Source organism: Dunckerocampus dactyliophorus, chromosome 4 (genome assembly GCF_027744805.1).
Source record: "Dunckerocampus dactyliophorus isolate RoL2022-P2 chromosome 4, RoL_Ddac_1.1, whole genome shotgun sequence".
Taxonomy (NCBI): domain Eukaryota; kingdom Metazoa; phylum Chordata; class Actinopteri; order Syngnathiformes; family Syngnathidae; genus Dunckerocampus; species Dunckerocampus dactyliophorus.
Genome location: NC_072822.1, coordinates 15,404,289 through 15,418,939, shown reverse-complemented (window position 1 = coordinate 15,418,939; position 14,651 = coordinate 15,404,289). Strand labels below are relative to the sequence as shown.

The window sequence follows — 14,651 nt, the reverse complement described above, 5'->3', positions numbered from 1 at the left end:
ACGCGCTCGTGAATAATCACAGAAATAACAAGGAATATCTGCTAAATGCCCAAAAATGAACAGATTAGCTATTAACTTTATTTTTGGTGTGATTTTATATTACAATGTTGACGGTTCCCTACAAATCCCAAGTTTAAAATACAGAAAAGAACACGTGATTTTGCTGTTTACGAGAAGTACGTAAAAGCACCAGGCCGCCGCCCCCAAACATAATGATAACTTCGAGTCTGTGAAAGTTTTTGAAAACAACAGTTTATTTCTCCATTTAACAGTTGCGGTGCTCATTCTTCATTTAAGTCAATGCACATGTTTTAACTTTAAATGTAAAACGTTTTGGGGGCATTGGATAATTTATTTCACGCTTTACATGCGTGATATTCGTGTCTTTGGAAACACCCAGGTTCATTTCATTAGTAGAGTAACAACTTAGAACATAATTTAGATGTTTGTTTAGGACAAAAATGTCGTAGTGTAAATGTGTAAACGAATAGCCCAATTATTATTGTGAGTGACAAGTCACAAGAAATAGACACACCCATTTGAAGAAAAAACATTTCTTGTAGTAATTTCAGTTAAACATTACTCTACTCGGTCAAGGATGTCACCGTTTAAGTATTTACTGTATTCTCCGCTTCGGTTCAAACAAACATGATTCATGTGCTGACTGAGGTCTAACCGCTACCAGTCAAATTGTGTGCTGCATTCCCACCTCTCCTCCAGGGTTTAGGGAGTGAATCATGCTGGGGAAAGGAAGGGTGAGCATAGATAGTATGCATAGACACACCCAACAAAGTGTGGGAGACACGCAGAGAAGACTGACTGTGACTGTGTGGAGCAACAAAAGGGTGGGGCCTCTGCTGGGCTCACAAGCAGTCCAGCTGCACATTTACTCGGATACCCTATTGCTGCATTCCAGCTTGCCAGAAGACCGCAGCAGTTTCTAGCAAAGTGGAGCCAAAACACTACAAGACTGCAAAAGAAATCAACTGCAGACATGAAGGACAAAGTGAGGAAAGGAGCAGGAGGAAGAAATCAAGCCAAGACGAATGGTAACTTCCAAACACTCTTGTAGCCTATCTTTTGATTCCTTTTCCTTCCTTTTTATTTGCTGCCTCCCTAGCTGGAGAGTGAGAGGGAGGTGGGACATTCAACATGCTTCTGCTGCTATGAACATAAAGCTTTTTGGCATTCTTTGTGCAAACGTTCACACATACACAACCTGATATCCTGGAATAAAAAGGGAATGTTCATTCACGTATAACTCTCTTACCTTTGCCACTCCCCTTACACAGGACAGAGTGGTTACGGTTGAATGTGTGCTGGCCTGTCTGCAGGTGAGAGTGCCCAACGGCATTCCTATTCTCCTTAATTTACAAGCAGAGTGTTCAAAAACTTGTGACATCGCCAGAGCTCATTAGAAAGTCACGGAAAGTGACCTTTTAGGCCTTAAACATGGAGTTTTGATTCAACTCCCAACACATTAACACTAAAATAAAGTTGTCAACCAGCAGAGGCTGGTGGCCGAGTGCCAACAAGAAGGAGGAAACTTCCTGCAGCCAATTGCAAACACAGAAACAGTTTTTGGGTGCTTTCCAGTGGTGGACTCTCACACTGACAGCAAGTTTCTATTGTAGAACGGTGACATTCCTAATAGATGGGTGTGCGGTGTACTTGGAAAAGATGTAGTAAAATGCATGCACGCTTCACTGCAGTGTTAAAGCCTTGTTAGTTTATGTGCTTTCGCACTCTGCAGTCTCCACATGCCACTGCTGGGTGTGGTTGTCCCTTCACCCTTAGATGACATGCAAGCCGATAGGCAAATTCAACAGGTTTAGTCACAATGTAGGTTGTGCATGCTAGGTCCTGCTCTCCCCCTGTTTGGGGATTGAGGGTGGGGTTAATGTGTGTGTGTGTGTGTGTGTGTGTGTGTGTGTGTATGTGTAAGGACACACCCTTTTTTTTTGCCTCACTTTCACCTTCCATTGTGCTTGCTCTAGAAATATGATGAACCACAATTTGTAGTCATTTATTTGGTCATTGACGTGCGTGCAATAGTTTAAACAAGAGATGGGCATAATAATGAGTGAATCAAGTAATTGATTGTTGCTTTTGTGATTATGTTGTGTGTGTGTGTGGAATTGATTGTTGATTAATGACACCGTGATTAATGACATTTCACAGGCAAAATGAAGTGCACTACATGGCTGTTAACAACAGAGGCACTGTTGATTCAGTGACAACCCGTATGCTGCCTAAAGAAGTATAGTAGATCCCCGCTTTCGAGGGGGTTAGGATTTGGGACCACTAGCGAATGGCAAAAATCTGCGAGTAATTGAACCCCATAAAAATATCTATTTTTCACACATGCTTTGCTTCCCGGCCCCTCCAAACCTTCCCGCTAGCTTGACGTTGATGTTCTTCTCCAATTTCGAGTTAACATTTGCAATAAGATTGACTGTTATAATTGCTGAATTAGTTTCAGTTCCAGAAACCTCCCTCGTCTCTCTTCAGTGTGCCTCAGGGGCTTATTAAACACATTTTAAATTGTAAAATGCATAAGTACTCACCACTAATGAATGATAATAATGTAAGATGATCGATACAACAGATGGAACCGGAGTCACGGTGTAGAAGTTATTTATAGGTTTCACTTTTGCGTCTCACAGCACCTAGGGTGCATTCAAGGACTGCTGAACAAAGTCTGAAATCTCATGGCGTAAAGAGAAAACATCAGTGAAGCATAAAGACTTAAACCAACTGTATAAAAACTTTGTCTTTTTTTTTTACAGTGGTACATGTATGCTGTACAGTTGACCTGTATTACCACATATTTATAAATTATTACTAACTTAAATGAATGACATGTGCTTTCTGCAAAACAAAAACAAAAAACAAATACGTAATAAAAAAACAAATATTTACCAAAATCTGCAAATTTGTGGGGCGGTGAATGTGAGGGGATCCACTGTACAACATGACAACAGCTATGGGATGATTACCTATATTCATGCAGTGCTCTGTGGTGGCAATGAATTGATCGTTAATGGATCAACCTGTATTCAAAGTGTTGTCGTGAGCCAATAATGTAGTATCTAGTATTTACTGTAGTAGGATAAAAAATAGATTTGGCTTTCTACTTTCTCCCTTTAAACAGATGCTATCAGTGTGACTGCTGGGAAAGATTCTGCTGCTATCAAGCAAGGAGATGACACATCATTCCCTGTCAAGATCCAGGGAGCAGGAGTGGAGCCATTTGAGTTTCAGGTACAAACAAAACTGGCTGCCTTTTGTTGTTAAAACCAGGAACAGTAGCCTTTCAGTGAATTTTCTCAGACTCAATCGTTCATATTTCTTTATAGAGTTTGTAATTATCGATAACCATGCATTGTCACTTAAACAGTTGGTTTACTCACTCTGTTGGAACTGATTAAATTAGTATTTTTTATTGATATTGCTGTTGTGTGTATGTTTGTTTGTAAGGTGCACATATAGATACATAAAGTGTGTGGATATTCCTTGCTTGATCTGAAGGTCTGTGGATGTTGGCTGGTTCAAGATGCTGTAACAACTTTGCTTTCGAGAGATGAGGTGTCCCCACGCTCCAACCTGTCGTTGGCCTTTGCTGGTGCAACTCTGGACCCCCTTGCAGAATTGCAAACCCTCAAGGGGTTCAAACCTGGAACCGTCCTCCGTCTGGTTGAGGGTATAGGAGTTTGTTTCCCTGTCTCAATACTCTACAATCTTACTTCAAAAGTATTTTCAAGTGACATTTAATATTTAAATTTAGAAGTGTCATTTTGCTATCAATAAGTGACTCTATTGGCTTGAAATTAACAAAAGGAGTTGTCAATTCCAGATTCAACGTCTTAGTTTTATTTTACAGTGTGACTGATTGCGGCCGTCCCTAAAAAGGAGACATTTGACTGCTTGTGTGCGACACTTTAAACACAAGTATTTACACTTGTATCCTCTGCTACATTAAAATAGTTATACAACAGTTGGTATGCAGAAATGTAGCGGTAAACATCATTATATTAATGTTATCAAGTGTGTGTGTGTGCTAGCAAAGGTGTGTGTATTTAGCATGTGTATGTGTATTTATCACAGCCCTTGATGGAAAAAGTTTGGAGACCACTGGTCTGGAGGATATTAGGAATAGGGTCCCTCTAATGTCATAAATGCTAAAGTATAGTAAATAGGGCTAATTATAGCACACCTTGGAAATTGGTTGTGTCTTTTCTACTACTCAGGTACAGATGTTTTCCCAAACTGTAAAAGTCAAGTGTCAAGGGTGTACAAGGAGTTCCGTTGTACCCCAAGCAAGCATGGCTGTACGTCATGCATAGTCCAGGGGATACTGCTGCTGCATCTGCTGTAGATATTTTAAATTGTGTGTGTTGTGTAACAGTAGTACTTGAGGTCTGAACATTGGCCAAAATTGGTTCATTAAGGTTAACGTGACAATAACAGTGCAATGTCTTTCCAGAGCCGTACACTGTCCGCTCAGCCAGGCACCATTTGGCTCAGGTCTTAGAGTTGTTGAGGACATCTGGACCCCAGGATGCATTGAGGGAAGGACGATCGCCAAGTTTACTTGAGACACTTACACATGCACAAACACCAGGTGGGCACCCATACTGTACTGTTTGTACAGAAGGTCAATGCAGTGACATCCATTTAGAATGGTACTGCTGAAACTTGCTTCTTCAGACTATAGCTTATCAAATGGAAAAAGCCTGAAACGATCTGCAAGCAACCCAAAACCAGAAGCAGCCACCCATGACGGAGCTCCTCCGGAATACCTCCTGCCTGGTTCCTCAGACAGACCGCTAATGGCTCTACTACCACATAGCTCCCAACCAGAGGTAAAGTTTACCATCATTCAACTACTTACAGTAAACACTGTCATTAGCTCATTTTGGAATTTTGTGTCACACAGGTCCCAAGCTACGTGAAGGACCTGTCACTTAGCTGTTGGGACCCTCCTCCAGGACACAGGAAGCTGCAAGGAGACTTCCTGTACATCACTGTGGTGACTTTGGAGGGACAACGGCGTGACATCACATCTTCTCCAAAAGGTTTCTTTGTCAACAGGTTAAGACATACAATTATTTTCAATTTATGGTATATACATCTTGCATCATGAAATGTTCCTGACCTTATGACTTGGCTTATTCATCTCAGATCTACACAGGAAGTGTTTGACCCTCGTCCTGCCCAATCATCCCCAGTGTGCCACTGCTTCACTGACCTGCTCAGCCATATTAGTCCTGCCTTCCAACAAGCTTTTACTAAAAATAGGTAAAACTTGAATACCACCCAATGAAAAAGAAAATCTGGAGAGACATATTTGTGTTTGCTTGACCAGCAGTTTCTGCAATCATCTCTATGTGTTCTGACAAGAAAAAGGCAGTCGATGCCAATGAATGACCTTTATTATAAATCCATACACAAAATGATATCTGTCCTGCTAACAGCAAGTTAACGCCTTGTGCAACAGAAAATATTGTTAAAACGTACCATAAACAATAAACTCAATTACATAAAACCTAACGTGTGGTGCACAGATAATGATGGGTCGTACCATTTTTGATTCACTGGTGGGGAACTAACAGACAATTCCTGGTTTCATGAATAATGACGCAGTACATTAGGTCTAGGCAGACAGGACTTAAGTGCCAACGTCCACAAAGTTTACGCAAATTGATCATATTTACACAGTTCTGCCACCAAACCAATAAATATTAATGCAATTCCTTTCAGGCTTTTGTGCTCGGTGGCGGTAACTATTACTTGTGCAAATGCAATGGTACACTTTTAAGTTGAAATTTTAATGGTTCAAAATTACCTTGTTATAAAAAGTACCATTGGTTTGTGATTTCTTTAGGCATCACATACCCCAAGTCGAGATGATACCTACCCCTTACCACACCCTATGCTGGCTTGGCCCCCCTTGTGCAACCCGCACTCACAAAAAAACCTTCAGCAGGCTGGCAGTAGATGAGCAACCAGCAAACCAGGTTATTTATAACACCACATGATGACGGATTTCTTAACAATATACTCTTTATAATGAATCCTGTCCTGTATGTGTCACTTGCATAGGCTCCAGACTGGAATGAGGAACTGCAAGCAGCCAGAGATCTTCCACAAACGAACCAAGAGGAGAGGCTCCAAAGGGAGAGAGCTCTCCTACAGGTAACCAAAAAGCATAAAAATGGCTGCAATTATTTTTTAGTGTCATAAGAAATATTAAGATTTACACATCAGCACTCCTTTTCACAGGTAAACAGTGCATTTGTGAGGACAGTGTCCCAGGGGGCGGAGACTGTGGTTGAAGGCTTTGCGGAGCCGGTCAATGGAAACCCTGAGGACCCAGCTTTCCTGTTTGGTGGTCTGTTCATGAGCCAGGGGGCAGCGAGTGCTGTGTTTGGTGGGGAGAGGGGCCGCAGGTAAGGACACAACACAAGAATAATGGTTGCTGAATAAAAGCCAGTAATTGTGGTTATTGTACCATTTAAACTTGCTTTGTTACTGCTTTGTTTGTGATTTAAATAATGTCTACTTGCAGGGCTGCTCAGAGATTGGAGCTTAAAGGGGTTCAGGCCTACAGTGACCTACAGGGACTACAGGGGTTACATACTCTACCTACAGCCATTGTTGACTACAGAGGAGTGCGCCTGTCAGCCCAGGGTTTGGCTCCTGGTTTGGAAGGCACTGAGCAGGAGGAAGGAACCACGCCTGTCTCACGGTACAACTCATTAATATGTCTATTTATTCAACTAGCATCAATTCAGCTTTCATTTATTCAGCTAAGGAAGTTGTTCTCAGTTTTTGTGCAACTTCCTTTAAATTTGCAACCCTGTGGACTCAGAATGTAAGACTCTGTAGGTCTCTTCCACTAGCCTTTTTGACTCTTTCGGGCCACTATACTTCTTGCTTGTGTTCTGCAATGCCGAGTTGGCCTGTTTTAAAAAGTCACATCATGTGTCCTACTGCTCATAACTGTGTCATTTTACATACACACAAAATGTAAATGGCACTTAAACAGATCTGGCAGTGAAGAAGCAGGATAAAGGGAGAGCTATAACTCTACAACTCTACAAAGTTTTTAAAATCTAAACTGACTACTTAAAAAAAAAGTGCACTTGGGGTAATCGAGTCTTGGGGAGGCTGGGTATTCCACAAAAAGGTACAACTGATCCACTCATATCAAACTTTATTAATACCAGTTCAGAACATGAATTGTTCTTCAGAACATAGGCTTCTCTTGCCTACTTCTTGCTGCCAGAAATCTGGCAGCGCTGCCCCTTACGCACCATTGCTGGGAGTGCTTGTCTCGTCCCAGCATGCCTTGCAGCACCTGTTTTGGAAAAAGTTGCTGAAGTTATCTGATTCAAATTAACTTAGATGTTTGTTATTCCCCAAAGTAGTAGTAGTTTCCCTTTGTTTGTTTACTTACCTGTTACATGTTGTGCTGTCATTTTTGTGTTCACACCGTGATTGTAGTCAGTGTACTCACCTGTTCATTAAACTGTGTGACAAGCTATTGCTTGGCCAATTAAAAAGCATCTTCCTTTTAGCAAGCTAAATGTAATCAAAGTTGTTGTAGTTATGTAGGATCTTACGACTGATCCTACTGTAAATTCACTCATTGGTTTAACAGGTGACAGATGTCTCTTGTTCTAGTTTACACAATCAAGAAAATCATATGTCATGGTTTTGTCTTGAATAGGGGTTTGCTCTATGGAGTGAATGCAGGATGCCAGGAGTCCCCCCATCGCAGACGAATGCTCGAGCTCTTGGCTCACTCCGCCAAAGCTCTTTCCCTGCAGAAACATGTCGTCATGGCACCCAATGGCCATCAAGTACCACTGTTCACTTCAGTGGATGCACAGGGACTGCTGGGGGCTGATGGGAGGTTATATATACTGGATGTGTTCAGGACTTTCCCAGCTGATGCTAACTACTGTGCAGATGTGAACAGTGACATAATAAGCGAAGAAGAAGAGCTGAAAGAAAGCTGCAAAAGAGCTGAAGAAAAGAGTTGTAGTGTAAAAGAAGGCTGGCCACTGAACTATCAGAAAGACTGTGGGCTCCCAAGGAGTTTTCCTCACAGTCTATGTAGACTGAGGCCAGAGTTGATACAGGCATTTATCCAGCACAAGTGAGTCAAATTTGTTCCCAAAATATAGTTCAAGACTTTGTTTTTTGTCTTATTTTATTTAAGATGTGTCTTTCATTTTAGACACACTCAGTTCACACAGCTTGTCAAGGAGAAGTTGGATGAGAATGGAGGCTTTGAAGAATGTGCAACAGCTTGTAAGAAGTGATTAAATGTCAATATCGGCATACTGTGGAGAGTTTACATTATTTACACACAAATGTCTATTTGCAGGTGACTCTCGGGCCACTGAAGCTGTACGGGCTGCTTGTAAAGAGGTGGGCTCCCTTAGCGACGTCATCTTTGAGATGCGATTGTGCCCCAATCTGTTCTCGCCAGGTACCAAGAGAAACTACAGTATGGGTTAAATGCACTCAATTTGCATAAGAACAAAACAGGCTTGTCATTCTGTGTTTACAGGAGTGTCTTTCCCAAGTAGTGAGAGTGCATCAATAAAGTTGCATGAAAGGTTACTGCGTGAAGCTGCGGCTTTCATCGTCAGCCACCAGATACCAGCCTTTGTACGTGTATCCATTGTTGGTATTATTATACTGTATAAACCTCTATTGTTTCATTTGTACATCTGGTTTTACTAATAGCATTATATGTGTTTGCAGGTGGGTTATTGCCTTCAAAGCAATGATACCCCCATGGACGGAGCTTCTCTAAAAGAGGCACTACACCAGAGAGGCATCAACCTGCGTTATCTGGGTCATGTGATCAAAGCCATAAAACAGTCGAAGCACAAAGAGCGCATGAGGCATTTATTGGTGTGTCAGCAAACCAAATAGACCATTAAGTTCAACTAGTCTTCATGATGTACCTCCCTTCCAACACATATTTTGTAACATTGTTTATTATATCTTCACCAGAGATTGGCCATAGGTGAAATTTTAATGCGCTCGACAAGGAGAGTCTTCAACAGTTTCTTCCAGGTACTTTTAATTGCTGTCTTAGGCATGTACGCCTTCTTGTTGCATCATTAAATTGCGTGTGTGGTTTGGATTGTTGCAGGGAGTGGACATGCCTTGTCTTGCAACAGCTGTCAGTCACTTCTTGTGCTGCCTACTGGTCCCTCACTTTGCAGCCACCCCGCTAGGGGAGGACACTAAAAAGAAGTCAAGGCGGCGTGGCCGAGGACCTGGGGCCTCTGAGAGCACGACCTGGAGCACGCTTACGGCAGTCGAGCTGTGGAACCTGGTCTGCCAGGATGTTGAGAAAACATACAGCATTTCTGACAGCCTTGGGTAAGGCCGAGGCTTTTTGTTTGCCCGAATTTTAAGTTTGTTTGGAGTGCAATCGCTTTTACAACTGCCATTTGTCTTTTGGACAGTTCTGGTCTGAACCAAGTGGTTGAACACTACAGGCTTCAGAAAATCTCCCTGCTCAGAGAGTTCTGTTTGAAAACCGGAGTACAGGTATTAAACAATTGAAATATAAAGTTATAATCTTCTTCCACTTTGTCACTAGTCAATTGTAGTAACACTATAATTACAATTCCTGTATAAATTGCCATCTGATACTGTTATTGATTCTATGAGATTATTGTCACATCATTTTCTTGACCATTGGAGAATGAATCTACAAAGTATTGTAATAATGGATTGATTTGATATAGTGCCTTTTTAGAAGGTACCCAAAGCGCTTCACAGTGAAGTGACACACACCGGTGCTGGTACCCTACACCTGTATCCACAGCTGCCCTGGGGTAGACTGATTTGAAACCACCACCACCAAACATTCATTCACATTCATACACCAGTGTGGGCAGCACTGGAGGCGAGGTGGGTGAAGTGTCTTGCCCAAGGACACAACAACAGTGATGGGGTGGAGGGAGCGAGGATTAAACGGACAACCTTCCAGTTTCTGGACGACATGGTCTACCTCCTGAGCACCTACCACCCGAAAATAATTGTGAAAATAATCTATTGTGGAAATAATTTACTGACAAACCAGTAGCAAGATGACAAACAAGTAACCAACAAATGGCGACGAATACATAACTTTTATTAACCTGAAGTGTCACGATTGTGATGTCTGTGTTCATTCTTTGTCCACACCAGCTGAGACTGAGGGACTACACCCTTGAAAGCCAAAGCAAAGCTCCCATTGGACCTGACGACATCATCAACATCTTCCCTGTCGTCAAACACGTTCACATGCCCACTTCTGACGCTTCCAAAGCATTCCGTGCTGCACAGAACTCCCTCCAGAAAGGTGGGACAGCCAGCCCATCTGAGACTGAAGTGCTGCAACGTGTATGTTTAAAATGTCATGTTTTTTCCCATTGCAGGTCTGTTGGATCATGGCTATGAACAACTGAAAGATGCTGCATATCTGTTTGGTAGAGTGTGCGATGATCTCCATCATGAGGCATGTTATTGCCACAGCCTGTTGGCCAAGTTAGCTTTTCTGCAGGGGAAAGCTGCTGAGGTAGGTTATAAATTCTCCTACTATGACTACTACGTTTCACTGTGAATCTTTGCAGAGCAAGGTTGTGGTTTAACTTTTTTTTTTATAGCGGATCGGTGTTATAACGTCACCTGTACTTAGAAGTAAAAGCATTTTAAAAGTCTTTTGGAACTCTCTTTGTCCTATAGGCACGCAGTCTCCAATTGAGAGCAGTGGTCATAAGTGAGAGGGTGCTAGGATTTGACCACTCCCATACTCTTCACCAATATGTGAGTACAAAAAATGCTAAACTTTACGATTATGTATGAGCAAATGGAATAGGTTTAACTCCCATTGTCACTGTGAAGATGTATGAATGAATTATCTCTGGATTTACTATATTTCTTTAGAGAAATTGCACATGGTCATAATGTGATTTTTTTTCTTAGGCGCTCTTAGCTGTATATGTTTACGCTGGAGGGGAGACTATCCTGGCACAGAAATGTCTGCTCAGAGCGCGCCTGCTCTTACTTACCATCCATGGAGAGGACCACCCATACACTGCCACGCTAGATGTAGGATATCAAAACATATTATAATTGATATCACTATATTAATATCACCTTTGCAAATTCATTATTCATTAATCATGGTATTATTTTCCTTGCAGAGTTGTCTTGGATTGGTGTTAACAGGGGACCAAGCAGGGCAGTACCTAAAAAATGCCCTCAGACTCAACACATCCTTTTTTGGCCCAACAAATCTGCACACTGCTCTCACGTATGACGCTTGTTTGTAGCATCCTCTGCTTCATTGTTTGGCCACAGCATCACCAACACCGTTTCTTTTTCCTCTTTCCTGTGCAGTCAGCACCTGATGTCCCAGTGGCTGTGCAGCAAAGGAGACTACCGAGGGGCTATGAGTCACGAGAAAGAGGCCCTTACTGCTTTTACCTCCCTGGTCCGCATCATTTTCTTAGCAAGTATGACTGAAATACAATGGATTTGTTGTGCATTTAATTAATAGTTATTTTTCCTTCACACAGTTTGATGAGGATCACCCTCAGACACGATGCAGCAAAGAGTTTTTGTGCACAATAACCAAGCAGGCAGTGCGGGTAGAACGTTCTCTCAGGCAAGCTGGAGCGGATGCTGCAGAGCAAATAGTGGAGGTAAAATGCACTCTTTTAAATTCAAGGCATATATATAATCTACTAAACCCTTGACCTACCTTTCAGTGCCTGTCTCCTACAAGTGAGACTGTTCTGGAGCAGATGGTTCTGATCACAGGAATCAGGAGGATTGCAGTCAGGTAAATGGTCATGCACTTTAAAGTACAGTCAAACCTCGGTTTTTGTAGAAAATTCTTTGTCTTGGAAAAGATTTTGCCTTGGTTTTAACTAGTCCGTTTGCCTTGTACTGTATCTTTATCTGTATCATTTTGAAATGAAGTGGCCAAACAAAGAACCTTACTCGTTGCTGACTCACATTTTTTGAGTGATTTTTGTGTGACTGATTAAAGAAAGACCAGTCCAGGGTGTACTCCACCTCTCGCCTGAAGACATCTGGGATAGGCTCCAGCATACCCGTGACCCTAGTTAGGACAAGTGGTACAGGAAATGGATGGTTGGATGACCAAAGAAAGTTTGACAAATACACGTACACTCATGTGACGCTTATTTTTAACAATGTATTCTCAAATAAGCCAAAGTCGACCGAACAGCGAGAACCAGCAATTTGATAAAGAAAGTGAGAAACACTATTTAGTTTGATCTTGCCAGGATGTACGGGAAGTCGGCATCAGCATTAAGGTCCATCAATTCGTGATTTATAATTATTTCACTTTGTTTTCTGTATGTAAAACTATAATTATTCTCTATAGAATATATTTTTTTAATATTGTGTGTGTCTGTAATGCATTAATTGGATTAACATTATTTCCTATGGGGAAAAATGTCCTTGGTTTTTGTACGTTTTGGTTTTCATCTAACCTTTGGAACAAATTCATGACAAAAACCAAAGTTCTACTGTACGTGATAGTCGGTTATTGTCTTGTGTCTGCTACCTATAATAATAACAACAATCCAACAAGCTTTAAATCAGCAGAGTGAAGACGAGCGTGCCATATTTTGTTTGTCTATATATCAGTCAGTAAGCAGAACACTTCCATTGTGTCTCAAATGGCAAAAAGAGAAAACACATTTCTGCTATGAAGTTCTTCTCTTTGCAAGGTACACTTGGGAGCACCCGCAGGTTCATGGAGGGTAAAGACGGACTTATACCATTTTTGATTCAGCGGCAAGGGAACAGTTTCATCGAATTCGAACAGCAAAACTAGACGTACATTTCGTTAGCACAAATTGTCGAGGGCTGTATTGCTTGTCTGTCCAAACCACCTACTGGTTGATGGAGAACAATGTAAGACAAATAGACATTAGACATAGAAAAAAAATCCTCTAACAAAAGTGAATCAAGTAACAGTTTGTTTTTCTGTCCATAGGTTAATTAGCAGGCTACTTCCTGCTTCACAGGCAATGAGATGGAATTAGACAAACAGAACCATTTGCATTTTTAAGTGCTGGGAATGGCTCCATTATAACTGAAATGGCAAAAAGATAAACTAACTTTGGCTATCCACATTTTTATCAGGACTTACACAAATTTGAGGTCTTCTGATGTTAATGACAACAATGGAAAAATCGAACTAAAATGGGGCAAAAGAAAACTGTTGGCGAAAGTGCACCTTATTTAGACTCATTTGTCTTTCCTGGTGTGAGCAGCCGACTTCCTGGTTCATAGAGGCTGATGACAACCCCATTTTTGATCCTGGGGTGAAAGCAGTCTGTTCCATCTGACTCAAATGGCAAAAAGTGAAACTTACATTAAATCCTCTCTCTAATTTGGTGCGTAATCCCTCCGCAAAATATAGTGAAAATTGGTTTGTGAAATTCTGTTAAATAAACTGCAATCAAAACAACACTTCTCATATTGGCAAGGGTGTTATGGCAATCAAAAACACTTTTAAACTCATGCATCTGTATTCAAAGCTATTCATGAATCTATTGTTGCATATTTTTATAGTGACCGGTTCCAGGAGTTGAAGCAGAAACATCAGGAACTTAAGGCAGCAGTGGCAAAAGAGCTGATGACCAAAGCAGCTAACGAGCTCTTGGAGGTTATGAATGGACAGGACAAGGAGCAAGCTCAAGAAACAGGAAGCGGGAAGGAAGTTCCAAACGAAAGAAGCCTGGCTGTGGAAAAAACAAGCGAGTGCCGGCAAGAACAGCCGGTTGAAGAAACCACAGTCGACACCACGGCTTCAGCTACTTGTCAAATGATGGAGTCTGAGGAGGAAACAGAAGTGGGCGGAGGCAAGGCAGAGCCCAAGATGGAGGATCGTGCTGATCTTGATTCCAGTGCAGCCAATGGAATCAAGACAACTGAAGAGATTCATTGTGATCAAACAAATGATGAGACAAAGTCAGGGTCAGACGAGGTCACCGGGAGCCTGAAGAGTAAGGCAACCTGGGCAGATATTGTTGTCTCAAACACTTCTGTGGTCAATGGAGCGGTAAACATCTCAGTCAATGGAACAGATAAAGAGTAAAAACATCCAATTGTCAATGAGCGCAGTTCCCGCACTGTAAGATAAACTGAGACGTGATGAGCTTTGCTATGTGATGGGAGAGGTCTGTAGGGTCCAGTGCTGTTTTTCTTTTCAAAAATAAACTTTTTACCGTATAGCTTTCTTCTTTTTCATCTGTGACACAAATCACCACAAAATCATATCTCAGATAATCGAATCATTTTCAGGTAGTTACTGATAATGAAAAAGCCATTAAATAGATTTCGTACAAATATAGTTATTTCATTTCGGGTTTTTACAGTAGTTGTGCCAAGAAGCTCACAGCTGTTACTGGGCGTAACAATTTCCACAAAACTGGTGAATAAAGGCAGCATTTCTCAGTGAGCATAAATTAATATTAAATTGCAGATATCAACACATTATGTGCACTGATGACTATCCCTGAATACAGATTCCAAAGATCTAGAACACTCCGCATCATTTCAGCTCTTAAAATGAGATGGAAATCAAA

The 14,651-nt window shown here is 41.5% G+C and overlaps 1 protein-coding gene across 2 annotated transcripts; it reads left to right on the top strand.

Moving 5' to 3' along the window:
• si:ch211-166a6.5 (clustered mitochondria protein homolog) lies at positions 1-14,295 on the top strand. 2 transcript variants are annotated; one of them, XM_054774292.1, is made up of 28 exons: positions 7-1,049; positions 3,155-3,264; positions 3,532-3,703; positions 4,487-4,624; positions 4,711-4,865; positions 4,940-5,094; positions 5,185-5,301; positions 5,888-6,020; positions 6,106-6,198; positions 6,286-6,452; positions 6,572-6,751; positions 7,736-8,167; positions 8,249-8,322; positions 8,399-8,503; positions 8,585-8,685; positions 8,782-8,934; positions 9,037-9,099; positions 9,179-9,411; positions 9,498-9,582; positions 10,228-10,381; positions 10,458-10,597; positions 10,765-10,845; positions 11,005-11,130; positions 11,226-11,335; positions 11,422-11,515; positions 11,601-11,726; positions 11,793-11,866; positions 13,636-14,295. In XM_054774292.1, the coding sequence occupies exons 1-28, from the start codon at positions 995-997 to the stop codon at positions 14,159-14,161; spliced, it is 4,152 nt and encodes a 1,383-aa protein (XP_054630267.1). In that variant the 5' UTR covers positions 7-994; the 3' UTR covers positions 14,162-14,295. The 2 variants fall into 2 exon arrangements, with proteins under 2 accessions (XP_054630268.1, XP_054630267.1); XM_054774293.1 differs by lacking the exons at positions 11,793-11,866; positions 13,636-14,295 and having other exon boundaries at positions 1-1,049; positions 11,422-11,537.
• Positions 14,296-14,651: the final 356 nt, after the last annotated feature.

Bases quoted from the DNA above. Each gene is read 5' to 3' on its own strand.
- si:ch211-166a6.5 (XM_054774292.1), top strand. From the start codon at position 995: ATGAAGGACAAAGTGAGGAAAGGAGCAGGAGGAAGAAATCAAGCCAAG. The intron at 6,752-7,735 runs GTACAACTCATT...TGTCTTGAATAG, and splicing joins GGAACCACGCCTGTCTCACG to GGGTTTGCTCTATGGAGTGA. The intron at 10,846-11,004 runs GTGAGTACAAAA...TTTTTTTCTTAG, and splicing joins CCCATACTCTTCACCAATAT to GCGCTCTTAGCTGTATATGT.